This window comes from Puntigrus tetrazona, chromosome 6, assembly GCF_018831695.1.
Source record: "Puntigrus tetrazona isolate hp1 chromosome 6, ASM1883169v1, whole genome shotgun sequence".
Taxonomy (NCBI): Eukaryota; Metazoa; Chordata; class Actinopteri; order Cypriniformes; family Cyprinidae; genus Puntigrus; species Puntigrus tetrazona.
Window position 1 is genome coordinate 22,280,318 of NC_056704.1, and position 15,711 is coordinate 22,296,028.

Consider the following 15,711-nt stretch of genomic DNA (forward strand, 5'->3'; position numbering starts at 1 on the left):
GAATGAGCTGCGAGCCTGCACTGTGGAGAGCTAATTGAAGAACATATCTATTCAGAAAACGAAACCAGTAAACCAGTGCACTTGCACACAGCACAAGTTTCTTTTATGCATTTCTCTAGCTTGCTCCCTAATCTAGCTGTCAAATAAACCTGCCATTGTACATTACGGATATTGTTGGCTCCTTGACGAATTGCTTTTGTTTCTCTTTTGTAAGGATTAAGGCATCTGCTAAATGCATAAATACATAATGTAAATTCTTGCTCGACTACTGTTTGGGGACCACAAGAGCCCACAAAGGATTGTGGGTAAGAGTCATGGCTGTTTAGTGGCCTCAAATTGCACCACAGCCTACCTTATCCGTCCCTCGACTCACACTTCCACATCAGCGTTTCCCTTGCCATTATTTTAGGGAGGCAATCTTTCCCACTGTGCTTTTACATGTTAAGCACTAAATGTTCTTCAAAAAGCGCAGACCAATTATCTAAGTGAGGAGAATGAAGCCTTGTTACGTGTGAGTGCCACATGAAGCACATCAGCATGTTCTGTATATGTGTTAAAATATAATTGTGCAAGCAAGGTTCCGGACAACACAACACAGGCCACTAAACCTGTGTGATGCATTTGAACTCTTTTGAGAATTTTCTACTTTGAAAGCACTATTGGGGAAGTCAAACAACTCTGCTAAACATCTCCAACAGCTAGACAGCCTCAGCTAGCAGTGCTGACAAAACAAGAGGAGAAACACCAACAGAAATTAAGGCTTTTCAAACGGCACATCAACACCTGTACAGTTTATCATGGTTTAACTTTAGTAACAGTAGCTGTGCTATTTTCACAGGAATGTCTGCAGGATGAAGTCTACTTAATTTTCATTACAAGTGTGATTCTTTTCAATTTAGCCAAAAAAAACTGTTGGACTTCAGACATTTCAAGGAAATAAATTACTGCATGAACCAAATGTGATGAACCAAAAACAAATCAGCTAAGGAAAACAAACATTTTATCAGAAGCAATATCAGTTGTGATCTAGTTCAAAATACAGTCAGGAAATATTAACTTGTATGTTTAATTTAATATTCAATAAATGCAAATATTGTTCTTTCATTTTGTCAAAAGAATAAAAATGAAAAAAAAAACCATCTATTTTAAATTGTAATAATAGTTAAAAATGTATCTATTTTTGATCAACTAAAGGCAGCAATGACATTAAAAATCATACTAAACTTGCATGGTAGTGAATATGAATTTATGTTATGTTGTTTATTCTTTTATTGTATTGTTTATTTAAAATATAGAATATAATTAAATACAGCAACGCCGTTATTAAAAAAAAAAACAAAAAAAAAAACAAACTTTTTTTTGAGAGAAAAGCAGAAGCCAGCCAACTGTTCTTCTCTGACTCAGCTCTGAGTTACTTTTCTATGGAATCTGAAACCAAGATGCAAAATAGCCTGGCGCGTTGTGTTCTCAAAGTTCACATCGGCCCCTGCAGACACTGAAATACCACCAGACTCTGCTGGAACACTGACAATTTCACTTGACAAAGAAAGTAACTGGATGTTCTTTGGAGACTCTTCCTGCTCTTACTGTTTTGCAGTAGAACTGGCCACCCTTCAGTCAACATTGGTTGGCTTGACACACTCGAAATGAATGCTGGGGTGGACCGAACCTTTCGGGTGACTTTTGACTAGATTGGATCTTATAAAACCAGCCTTGAAGAATTTACCGTCAGTGATAACTTAGCAAATGTCTCTTTTTCAGTTCAAGAAATTATCTTTAAAGTGTCACCGATCTTATCAGTGTCTGGATGTATTGTTGTAAAGTTCACTGAATGATGGGTATAGATTTTATCGAACACACAAAGAGAAAATGTCTCCAGAATCCTGAGATACAATCTATGGTTGTCTTCAAAGCAACAAAAAAACTGCATAACTGGTACCAGTGGTGAAGAAACTACTCGGAAACTGTAGCATGTCGAATTATTAATTTAGTAAATTTAATTAATACATTCCAAAAACTAAACGCTACTAAAGATACAGAACTAAAACACGTTAAAAAAATAAGTACATAACCAAAACTATTTTTTCCAAATAAAAATGAAATTTAAGATGACATCAAAAGATTTAACAGATAAGCAGAACTCAAAAAAGTTGCATGCAGTCCAAAATATAGCAGTAAACTAATGATAATAATAATAATAATTTTACATTCTGAAAAAAGAAGAGCTGAAAAGAATTAAAAAACTATATTTTTTAAATAAATGTTCATACAACATAATGCTAAAATGAATTAATAATTAAAAAGAGGACTTTAAACCTTCATATTACCCCAAATTTCACAGATTTTCTCCAAAAGATGAACTATTAACTGGATTTGCTATCGGAAAGTTTTCCGTCCGTTACTCTGTGGTATTCATTGGAAAAAGTAGTTAGCAGAAAGTATTCTATTTAACATACTACTGTCACATTACTGACAAATGGAGTTAGTAGCGTCAATGTTTAATGTTGCTAGACTCTTTCCTCCCGTTTACTGTGCAAAAAGCAAATGGCTAAAAATCTGAAAATGTTTAAAAGCAATCACAAAGCCAACTGGTTTGAGAACATGATTTTTATGACAAACCAAAACCAAATACACCAAATATCTGAAGGAATTAAAGAAATATAGGAAGTGCAGTGTATTTCGATGTGACAAAGCTGAAAATGACTGTTTTGCATGTTGTTGAATATATGCATAAGCCACTTCATTTCCTCTCCACCAGAGTTTATTTACAGATACATATCTGCATAAATAAGCCGAAAGCTGGGTCGAAAGTCAAACTTATTCGACCTTGAAGACTATCGCTGTATTGTCTGAGCAAAAGTAAAAGTAGTATCTCGACTTCAACTGTCACAGTGCTCTTCTTCTTCCTGTGCACTGATACTCTCGTAATGTTGAGTTAAATCTGTGTTTTCCACAAAGATGCACTAAAGGGAAATGTAAGTGTTTAAATCGAATGTCACTCACAAGGTTATTACTTCCCTCCCTTGTGCTTGCCTGAGCATTTACATGATGCTGACCCAAGCTACGAAACACAATATACCACAGAGCTGGAGCACGCTGCTATTTTCAGAGCAGACGCCTCACCAGGGAATATGCGGGACAGTATCTTAGAATCTCTAGCACAAATTAGTCATTTAGACCCCTCCCATTTTCAAAGCCAATTTCCGTCCTTACAGTAGCATGCATTACGCTCTCAGAAAGATAAATTTGGCATGCTAATTCCTAAAGCTCTTGCTGAGATGTGTACACAGCAAAGAAGTAATGAATCTTGAACATATCTCCGTAAGTAGACTAAATTGCTGTTTTTGTAATTTTATTTATTTATTTTTTTTAGACGAGTCTTTAGTAAAGCAGTTGACGCACATTTAAATTTGACACTGGTGAAACTCTGGAAAGCAAATGGAAAATGGGTCACAGCAGGACACCACTGGTATAAGCTGTTAGAAATACAGCAGTTTACTGGGTTTATGCAACAGCAAACGCGGAGGACAAATAAATTGCCTCTCACCTGGAAAATCAATAGCAATCAGTGCCATTACTTTCCAAGCTGATCCTTATAGGAATAAGCTGCCAATTTGCCAAAACCAACCGCATAAATGGTTTGTAATAGCAATGAAAGAATGCATAAATTGCTAGCACAGAACATTAGATTAGGCTCATACCTGTACTGAGGAGAAGGGACTCCTGATGCCTCACAGGTTAAAACAGCCTCCTGCTCAGGAGAATGAATGGGCAGTATCAGATCTTCAGGTTCCTTTCTCCAGCTTGGACCAAGAAACTTTGTGTCTTCTGCATGTGCTAATGAGATTGAGACAAAGAAAATTAACTTTTTGCACGTTTAATAAAAAGATAAGTTAAGTCATCTCCGAGTGAATGATTTCAATGCTCCAGTACTGAAGGAACCAATCAGTTCCCAGGAGTTCATTCATTTACATCCAAATGTCCAATTTTAATCGCATTATTAAAGTAATGGTGTGTGTATATATGTACACACACACACATTGGTGTTTGTGGTTTATGGGGACTCTCCATAGGCGTAATGTTTTTTATACTGTAAAACTGCCCTACACCAACTCTACAACAAAACCTACCTTTTACAGGAAACATTTTAAGATTTTCAAAAAAAAAAAAAAAACCCGCTATTTAGTATGTTTTTAAGCCTTTTGAATTATGGGGACATTGGCAGCGTCTTCATAAACCACCTCTGTTATAGCCATGTTATTAAACAAATTTGTGTCCTCATAAACCACAAAAAAAGCAAACACACACACACACACACACACATTTATACTATGCATGCTTTAAGAGCTGCTTTTTTACATACTAAAAATATCCATGAGTACAGAAAAATACAATTATTCACACATATTGTGCAGCTCCCTACACTTCTCTTTTCTAGAAGCATGCTTCAGAAGACATCACACCCCCATTGTCAGAATATTATGCAATATATCTAAACAGATTCCAGAGATGTGCACCCATTATTTTTTCTTTATTAATTGATATGATACAGAGATACCGTACACCTTGCAGCCATGTTTATGAGATAATTCTGCATACTCACAGAAACACCATTCTACAGGAAAATAAACCCCAGTACCAGCTGCTGTTGTGGTAATATCAATAGAAGAAAGATTGTGTGTATCATTTCTGAAATTACACACGATAACTATAGGATATTTGATGCATGTGTTGGGTATAATTGCTCTGTGTTTCAGTTCCATGAATACAAGATGAAAAGAAAATGATTTAGTCTGTATTTCTCTTCACTATAGCATCTGCATTCTCATTAATCAAACCTTCTCTTGTAAATACTGCCACCAATGCACAAAAATAAGTTTCCTCTGAGCTGCATTTGTAATCCACTGCATCCAGAGAAGCACGAAGAGGCAGCGCTTTCTAGTGAGATACAGACGCCTCCTTCCCAGGGGTGAGAAAGCCTCCATCCCAGGAATCCTGATAATCATCTTTGACAAACACAGGTATTGGGCCACAATCTTACTGTAGCCTTGGGGAAACCAAACATAAATGGACATAAAAGGACTGTGCAAACAAAAAAAGATATATATGTACACCACTATTCAAAAGCTTAAGGTCAGTTTTTGCTTTTTGAAAGAAACCTATATTTTTATTTAGCAAGGAAACAATACATTTATAACAGCAACTGCATGTATGTTTCTGTTGAGGAAAAAAAAATATTAAGGAGCGCATCAGTTTTAAACACTGATATTAATAAGAAATGTTACTTAACATGTGCGTATTTGTAATAAAACATCCCTCACACGGCGTGGGTATGAATAAAGGCTCCCTGTAGTGAATCCATGCATTTTTGTACGAGAAATATTTCGAATGTAATAAACAGTTTTCTCTCACTTCTGCTGACTGTGGAAACCAGAAGCAGTCCTGGCGGATGACGTTGGACATAAGCATTAATGCGCGGGCCTCTTGGAAATGTAGTTTTTAAAGGAAACGTTTTCTTACTTTATGAAAGGAAACACAGTCCCATTTGACTTATATCAAAATCCTCCAACATTTGTCTTTGCAAATTCACGGTTTTTGCTTCTAATTCATGACTGACGTTTTGTTTTGTTCTTTTCGCCGCACTCGAAACTAATAATGTAAAATCATTAAAAAAATGACGTCATGCGCAAGGGACTACTTTCTGTCTCCAGTCAGCAGAAGTGGAAGAAAAGTGTGATAACAGTTTAGAATACATCATTAATGAATAACTACACAAGAACACATTATTAACGTAATATTAGCACTCAAGTAGCTACTACTAACAAGAAATTAGTAAGTAATAGTACTTCGTCGAATGTGGTAGTTCACTAATATATTATATATTCTTTACTTTAGAATACAGATCCAAATAATTAGTAGTTTGTTCAGAAGGACGTAGTTACACTTGAGGCATTACTATCTCAAAACATCTCAAAAGCTCATCTCAAAAAGGAGTCATTACTAGTGTGTTACCATTATCTGGAATTAATTATTTATTATGGATAATTCACATTATTTATATATTTGTATACAGTAGTTAGGAGTTCCTCCGGGTTATATGAAAATTATAATTTTTTTGATTTAGCTAATTGTGAACTAACAGTTTCAAATGAGTGCTATTACTTCCTAAATTGTTATTCAGAGTTTCCTGTTAGGTAATAGTACTTACTACAATGTTAATACTGCATTAGTCATTTGTTCCTGTGTAGTTGGTCATTAATGACAGATCAGTATTCTAAAGTGTTACTAAAAGTGTTCATTACATTTGAAATACGGATATTTATCATTGAACAAAACACACAGATTCGCTACATAGGGACCTTTATTTACCCCCGGAGCCATGTAAGGGACATTTTCTTACGAATACATGCACGTTATTTCACATCTTCTGAACTGAATACAGCTACCACCCATTTAAGCCTGTTTATAGGATTCGGAGGGATTTGAACAATTTTTAATATAAGGACTATTTTCATTTTTGGGTGAGCTAACCCTTTAAGAACCAAACCAAATTATTTTTGAAGGATAATCTGAAAATTCCACCACAGGAATAAATGACATTTTAAAATGCATTAAAATACAGCACTGATGAGCTTTCCAACAATAATTTCGAGGCTTTCAAGGACATAAAAAATCTTGAGTCTTGAAACTTTTGAATGGCACTTTATAAAGAAAAATAACTCAAAATTATTCGAACAAACTTATTTTATAAAGGCATTACTTTTTTCAATATCATATAGTTATTTCTTTTCTGAACTTAACATGATAATTAACTTCAGTGGTATTCAAAACAACAATATATTCGACATGAATGCATGCATCAGCTTATACGACTTCGGCGTCTTGTCTGAAACCTCCTCCAAGGGCCGAATGAATCGAAGGCTTAAGATCATAATGAAATTCTTCCATTTATGACAGTCTGTTACACATATACATTCTGCCCAAAATAAAACAGAATGAAAAAAACAAACAAAAAAAAAACATTCAGTTTGAAACAGCAGGACCATAATTTACCTGCGAGGCAGCCAATGATTGATAGCACCACAAGTCGTTTCCATAGTAACGTCATCTTTAGTTGCCAAGGGCAAGTATGACTCTCATCCAATTGCTTGTGAATGGAATGATTTCTCCCTTGAATGTGAGACGTATAATCTGTGGGGGAAAGTAATTACAGAAATAATTAAAATAAGACATTGTGAGTCAAATATGACAGATGTGCTGCCTTTATATACAGATCTGAGAGATTACACCTCGGTTGAAGTGATCACCTTGACTGTGGGGACAAATACTGGTGAAATGTTGTTGGATCAAAGAGAAAGTTAACAACTGAGATGCTTTCAATATGACGGCGACTAAAATATTAAAGCACTGCAAACAAAAGCCCTGGGAGACCGGAGTTAAAATGTGCAGAAAATCAATGCAATGATGTTTTGAGGATGAATGACAGATGGGAGCGATGCTTCGATGGAAGAATAAAACAAGAAATCAGACAGTCAGAAACCCCCAACTGTTAACTCTGTACAAAATATTCATTGCACATTTAAAGAGAGTAGAAACTGCTTTTGTTCTGAAGCTTGATGCGCTCTAAATTATGCATTATTATTCGTGATAGCGAAGAAACAAACAGAAACCTGCAACATCAGAGAAATCAGGGGGCTGGAATTTGTTGACCTCAAAAGCTACTTTCTCTTGACTATTAATAGGAGCTAGAAGCCAACCTAAATACTGTTAGCCGCTTACACTAGCACGTAGCATTCCACCCACATATACAGGCAAAATGACATCTTCTGAGGCCCTGCGTAGGGTTGAATCTGACAGAATAATTTGCAATGACTTCTCAGAGGACCTTTCATTTTGATTACCAGAAATGCAGCCATTTACATATGAGGTTTATGCATATCTCAATTATAGTGTGATGCCATCTTGTAGGAAATATCCTTTGCATTAAAAAGCAAATGGAGTGCAACCAAATGGAATAAAAAGCAGTGGTCTCGTTATGTGTTTTTTTTTTTTTTTTAAAGTTTAACTACTAAAAACTTCACAGTATCTTAAAAAGTAGCTGATTACATATAACATCAAATACATAACTAAGTACTTCTTATTAGATAAATTATTAAATTATTATTATTCATAATACATTGATTCTTCCTAATTCCTCTTTTCCATAATTCCTTGAGATTTTAAGGTATTAGATGTTATTTTGTAATGATTTATTTTACTTTGATATTTTATGATTTTATTGATTATTAGCTTTTCATTAAATTCACAACCCTTGCTGAAACTTTAAAGTAATGCAACGTTTAATGCAATTCATGTTGTTAATAATAAATGCAACATATTTTCTTTCCTTTTTTTATATCAGTATGGTACAAGATTATCCTTGATATTAGATGAGCGATAGCCGAGTCAGTTCAAATGTAATCTAAAAGTAATCCAAAAGTAGTCTGATCATACCCACAATGTGTAATGTAATGGATTGCGTTACTAACAGATTTGTGTTGTGCAATTTAAAATCAATAGTAATGGACTACAATTTTTATGTAATCTACCCAACTCTGGTCTTAAAAAGTTCATAATGTTTAATCAGTGCAATAATTATATTCAAAAACATTTTACAGCAAACATTGACTATATATGCTCAATCTAGATTGATTTTATTAATTGCTGATAAACCCAAATAATTTTATTTAAATATTTAAGTAACTGGAATCCCAAACTTGTGTTATTCACATTCATGGCATATTTCTAATTTATTACACTTACTGTTAACTAAAATGTATAGGAATGCTTCATATGTTCTTCTTTTATATACCATCATATGGGTTTCTGGATCAAAAAGCTACATTTACTATATTTTAAACTGTACTACAAGTTATCTTGACAGATTGGCAAGCACTTTGGGATTTTTTAGAGCATTTCATGAGGGACTGACTCCTGTGAGTATTGGAGATTTTCCTTTACTCGCTTTATTTTGCTTTGAAAATCCCTAACTGTCACAGTTCCAGCTCTATGGCCTGAGGCCATATGATTTTTTTTTTTTTTCACACAGAACCAGTTATTCAGTCTTTATTTAACACCCTGAGGTTTAAAACCATTCGTGTACACTCTTTTCACAGTTCTTTTTCATAAAGCTTAGTAATTTCCGCAGTACTGGCCCTTTAAATCAATAAAGGCATGTAAGCTTACAGAAAGGGTAATCTGCTATCATTTCATTATAAATGCATAATCTTCAGGAAAAACCCCTTGTTTAATGCTGTATCCTAGTGGGAATAACTGCTGGGTGTCTGTAGTAATTGCAGGGACAGGGGGTCTCTGGGTGGATTTGACTGGCGTCTTTTAAGTTTGGGGGCACATTATGCCGCAGGAAACTCTGTCAGATTGGATTACACAGCTTTGCTTTTGACTCGGGACAAGAGCGAAGAGGAAGTGTAGCTACAGTCCTCCAATGAAAAACATTACAGTTGTCATTGTTTCTGATTATGACCTCTACGTGTAACCTGCATGTAACCAAAAAAAAGCACGCTAATAGGCAAGGCGTCAAAATAAAGGACAACTCACGCCCTATAGAAAGGCTCCCGAGATCAGATTTCTGTTGGAAAAGCAAAATGAGAGTTAACAAACTGGATGTAGATTTCAAATTGTGTGCGTGTCACATCCAGCAACACACGAGACACGGCATGAATTGCAATTACAACCAATCTCTCATGAGTTTTCCAAAAAACTGAGCTGTGGTGTCGTTTCCACCAGCTTTCACCAACCATCTTATTAGGCAAAATGATGAGCATTCAGCTAGCTAAATGTAATGAGGCAGTGCAGCATCGCCTCTGCGACAGGGCTATGCGATAAAAGCCATTGCGTGATTCTATTGCACCAGTAAATGGGATCACTGCTTGTATAGCATGAACATACTGGAATATAAGTGATTAAAGGTGTCTGTTTTGCAATTCGGGCTGATTTCATGTGTGTCAAGATCAATACATGCATTTACAAATGGATAATGCATTGTATTATAAAGACGATCAGCAGTATGGGAGGCGCTGATGAACTAGCCGAGCAATGTAGTACTTATGATTATGGTGCATGATATGCCAGCAACCCACTGGTACATATTGAGCCAATTAGTAAATCTCCCACTTGAAGCTAAAATAGATTCCACAATAGATAAATCCCACATATCAATTTAACTCTAACATTATCAGGCAATTTTGTTAAGTAAGATGTATTCCTGTAGCAAAATCCTAGTTCTGGATACTGTTTAAACCAAAGATTTATTTAGTTTTTTTGTTTTTTTAAGCAATTAGATTTTAGACTGCAACTTAAAAACAGTGTTATGAAAGTGAAAATGTTTCTCTTTTGACAGAAATTCTGACCAAAAACTGTTAATAGTTTATACTTGAATGTCTATAGTATATATGGTATTTTTCTATTTTGTACTTTTTCTATTTTGTATATTTGCATATAATTTTTTTTTATCATCTGTCTTGTCTCATCCTGTTACACTATAGAGTCACTAAAACAAATTCCTTGTATGTGTAAACATACCTGGCAATAAAGTTGATTCTGATTCTGATTCTAAAGTTGATTCTGATTAATTGATGAAGGCATCCTACCAAAACTCATCTCTTGACAAACTGGAGAGCACGGCCCCTGAAACTGTCCCCGTCATGCTTTTGAGCAAGCCACTTAACCCCAGGTTATTCCATGGGGATCGTCCCTTTAATAAGTATACCTCTTTGGAAAGAAGTGTCAGCTAAATTACTTCTTACACTAAAGCCCTGAACCTGAGCATTACGTGTACTTTTAGACTATAATTACTGTAGATCAACTGCTTGGTGGTACTCCGACTGACATTAAACATTTGGTGTGGGAGCCGGTTTCATACTCGTGCTATAAATCATCATTTCTTTTAACAATGTGGCGATGTTGACTATATACTGCATATTGTGTTTTAGACAGTGAGAATAAATCACGTCCCATGCCTGACCATCAAACCTTAGCATTTAAATCGAGGAAAGAGTACTGTGGTATCTGCTGCAACCGCTGCTGTTATTGTAAACTAAAACCATTCAAAATAGTTTCCTTTAAATAATAACACAAAACAAAATAGAATAAAAGAAATAAAATGATTTAGCTTGAGTACAAATGACCAACAATCAATGAAAACAGAGGTAAGCACAATTAAAGCAGAATCCTTGAACAGCGGTGTACTCAGTTCAGCTGTGCTTATTCAGCACAGCATTTAGACCAACACAGATTTCCTCTCTTCGTGACTCTAAAATTGAAAGGTGCGTACTATAGAAGTGTCATGGGGCAGCATGAGAAAGTGCACTTAACAGAAGGAAGGCACCCAGCGATCTGTCCCACAACCCAATAATCACAGTGGCAGATACACACTTCTGTCTTAAAGGGAAAGTTCACCCAGGAAAGAAAATTGGCGCCATTTGCTCAGCCTTGTGTCATTCCAAACCTTTTCTTTTTTTTTTTTTTTTTTAATTTGAAGAATGCTACAGTCATTCTTTTCCACACAACAGTGAATGGAGACTCAAACTTTAAAGCTTCTAAAAGTATTTTATAGCATTATATATAAAAGTTGACGATATTAAAGATAAATTGTGTATTCATCAAAAAAAAAAAAGTCCAAATAACAATTCTACGTTTCAGAGTAGCTTTAAATTATCTTCAAGAAATAGTTTGACCTGGTTCACAAAATCAGAAATATTTCTTCAAAGACAGCGATTGATTTGGTTGCAATAAGTTCAGTGGAGGGGAAGATTATTAGTGAAAATTTACTTAAGCAAACTGGGAATATAGCATTACATGGGCCACAAGTAAGTTCTACAAAATTCATGTCTTTTAGTTCCAAAGAAGAAAGAAAGTCATACGGGTTTAGAACAACACAATGACAACTTTCATCTCGGGGTGAAGTATTCCTTTAGGCCTCAGCCGGAGATTTAAAATAAGATAGAGAAAATGCACTCAGATAACGCGAGAAAAAAGTTTGTGATCCAGACCGCAGAAAGCAAATTCGAGAGATGGATATTAAGAAAGGCAGAATTTGGGGGGAAAAAAACTCACCGTTATATAAACTAACATTACTTTCATCTCTAATGAATTCCTCCCGCATGCTCGAATTTATCTTTAGTCTCTCTTTAAATAAACTTTATAAGCCACAATGAGAGGAATAAATAGTCTCGGAGGAAGCCAAGCTGTGCTGTGGAGTGGTTCGACTGAATTCTGCACACTGCTGTTTCCCAGTGTTCTCACCTCTAATTTGGCTGTGCTTGTTAGCAACAAAATGAGATGAGCCATGCATCCCAGATGCATCCATAAATAAACATGAACACACGAGAGAAGGATCCCATTCCTATTTGAATAGCAGATGTGGTGCAGATAGAGAGCGGAATGTGTATTTTCTCCCGTGTGTCCTTCCCTTCTCTCTGTCTCACTCCTGCAATACGTAATAGCACTAAAGTTCCCCAAGCTTAGTCACACCTTTTGTGAGATTATAAACCAGGCCGTAGAGGCAGTGTTGGCTGATCTGTGGAGAGGCTGATAGTTTATTGATCCACATAACACTTGAGTTTACTTAAAAAAAAAACAAAAAAAACAAACCCAGGGCGGATCATAAACGTATTACATGACAATGTGCTTACTCAACTCAAATGTTTCGACAAATGTACGTTTCCAGTCATTCCTTATTACTTGGAATTAGATTAAACAATTATTCTTTTTAGCATTCAGATGGCTCCAAGAAGACCCTCAACTGACTGATGATTCAAGCCGACAAGTTATATTCTACACAAGCATTTACAAAAGAGCAATATCTATCCGTTTAAATATTTAGAACAGAGCGAAACCAGAAAAATCACTTTTCCAGGCCTGGAAAGCGCAGTTCTCTGATATTTCTCTCCGTGGGATTCCATGTGCGTCTTGAATACTGTGAGAGATGCATTATAAGGGAATTTTGTTACGGATGACTTGAATCAGAACAAATGGAGATGCTGAAGACCTATAGGTAGCACCTACCGCTTTTTATCCCTTATACATCATATCTTGGGTCTGAGGAAATACAAGGTTATCTGCGAAATAAGAATGATGTTTGTGTCCCATGCGATATTCTGCCCTAAATGACTGAGATCGGGGCAGGTTACATAATAAATCATACATGTGCCGCTACTACAATAGCATATGGCTCTGTCAGTGTTCGCATAATATAATTTAAAAAGTTAAAAAATATAAAATGGCCACAAAATGTGTGTGTGTTCACATGCTATGTCCAAAAGTAAGATGTGTAGTTGTGGTTAAACTCTGTTTGTTTAACAACAGCTGATTAAATAGTGTTCTTGATAGAATAGCACCGGTCAAGGAACATATGGTTCAAAGATCATGCCAACATGGCGGATGTAGCCTACCATGTCCGGAAATATATCACACACCTGCATATCTGAGGAACGCCCATCAGTCCAGAAGTAAGTCATCTAATGAATTCAATAGGCTGCACACTGACTGCGCTTTGAAAGTAGCCTACAAGATTTGAGGCGGAGTAGAAGGCTACTATTTCAACCCTACGCTACAGTGCGACTAGATTAGTCTGATTCTCGAAGAATTAACTGATAAAAAACTACTAGCTCTCGAATAAATGACTCTCTTTTTTAGTCAATCCAAAACATACAGAGCTATGTGTTTAGTCCAATTCCAGAAATTGATTTTTATTTTTATTTTTTTTGTGATACGATTCAACGACGGGGTCCAATTCTCGAACCAACGACTCCTAAGATTTGAATCTTTTTTTGTCGAAGCTCAGGATTCGTCGCGGTGTTAGTTATTTGCTTACAAAAACTAGCCCATAGGTTACTTATTTAGATTTGTTCAACGAACTGTGTTAAGTTTAAATATCGTAGGCTGCGTGAGAGAGCTTTTGCTGACACACATGAAAGATACAGAGTTGTTCTAATTAGTGGTGTCATATGAATTGATGACTGAATGAATTAGTACATGTTTGTTTGATATTTGGCACTTTGAAAAGTCTACGTGAAAAGTCCAGTTTTTTTTTATTATTTATTTTGTTTGTCATCAGACTGTCATTTGAAATCTCAAATGAGTCTGCAGAGTAGTCAAATGCTTTAAGGATTACATTTCTTTTCTTCCCCATATAAGCTATTTCTTCCTTAAGTAGCTATTAAAAGATCGCAAGCGGACCCCGTTTGAAGTAATTATTATATTCCCATCCCTATCATAACGTTAAATTATTCGCCTCTACTGGGATGGTGGTCAGGATTTGAAGTGTAAAAGCAGCGCTTGCTTTTCACATTAACATAAGGCATTGCATATTTACCCATAATGTACAAACATCACATTATTTGTCACCTCGAATAAAACTTGCTTTTACATCTTAACTTTAATCTAATAGCGCATGGATGAAGAATAACTCACCGTGACGCGCTCCCGTTCACTGTATTCCGAGTCAAAATAAGAGAAGACGTGGGAATTTACTCCATATTCAGTGATGGGATGAACCTCAGCACCTCTAACCCCCTAATGTCGTCGGTAACATCTTTCCCGATATCGTTCTCTCACTTTTAGTACCGAATGAATGCCCTCTAAATCGAAGTCTGTGTGGAGACGGACAGGAAAACGGGATTTATCCCCCCTCTCGTGCTCCTAGTATTCCCGCAAGCGCCCCGCAATTAGTCCACGACTCACAGCGCTCCGGCGTATCCACTGCACGCACGTGCCCCGTGATCGGTTCCGACCAGCAGAGTGATCCAGAAAGACGGTTGGTTAGGTATATATGATGCGTATCTCCTCCTCCAGCAGGCGCTCAGTGGATGAAATGCGCAGTTGTGGCACCTTACATGCTGATGCACCTCCAGCTGAGAGCGTCTTTGTAAGCACGCCCCAAATTCAATGAGCAAAGTGCCTCCAAGGGAAGATTTTTATGTGATAGTGATCATTTGCACCGCTCGTCTAACGCCTGCCTTCTCCTGCACGCAGTGCCATTTGCCGTTTTCAGGTTTGCGCGTTAGAAAAAAAAGAATGCCTGTTATAAACTGGACCCTTATTTGCAATCTTGCGATATTAAAACTGCAATGGCGTGTGATGGCTCCGCTTTAATTCCCTGTACATTTCAATAAAGCTTATACTGTGCCTATGTGCTATGCTGAGATATGACAAGGCCAGCTCAGGATAAAGCTAATATGTAAGAAGATTCATTTGTTCCACAAAAGCATTCCCCCTGTAGCACTTGCAGTTTGTTCACGGCTCGACTTTGGGGAGATGAGTGCTAGTTGTCACACGTTGCACTCCTGTGAATATTTCTCAGGGCAGGTTTATTTTTGAAAGTCAATTAATGGCACAAGCTTTAAAGTCTAGGCTACAAAAAGCAATTAAACATGTCCTGCAATAAAAGATACAGTTCATTGACGCACATCAATCAACTCAATGGGACAAGTTGTCACGTTATAATAAAACAGTTGGCGAAACATAAAAAAAAAATCATATGTATTGAAGCAATATTTGCCATTACAAATAACATGGAAAATGACGCGTCACAGTAAAATGAAATAAATGAATCAAAAAAATAAAAAGCTTCCATTTTGTATTTATTTGATTATTCAACAACATTTAAAAGGTGATGATAATTGGAAATAGGGCATGCTATGTAATGTATTT

At 36.2% G+C, this 15,711-nt stretch overlaps 1 protein-coding gene across 1 annotated transcript in view; it reads right to left on the minus strand.

Moving 5' to 3' along the window:
- cntn3b (contactin 3b) overlaps nucleotides 1–14,989 on the minus strand; it is a 61,430-nt gene extending 46,441 nt beyond the window's left edge. Inside the window, exons 1-3 of the mRNA XM_043242691.1 lie at nucleotides 14,473–14,989; nucleotides 7,054–7,191; nucleotides 3,702–3,837 (exon numbers count right to left, since the gene is read on the minus strand). Of these exons, the coding sequence (XP_043098626.1) occupies nucleotides 3,702–3,837; nucleotides 7,054–7,108 (191 nt within the window). The 5' untranslated portion in view covers nucleotides 7,109–7,191; nucleotides 14,473–14,989. The remainder of the gene's footprint in view (nucleotides 1–3,701; nucleotides 3,838–7,053; nucleotides 7,192–14,472) is intronic.
- Between the last annotated feature and the right edge of the window lie 722 nt (nucleotides 14,990–15,711).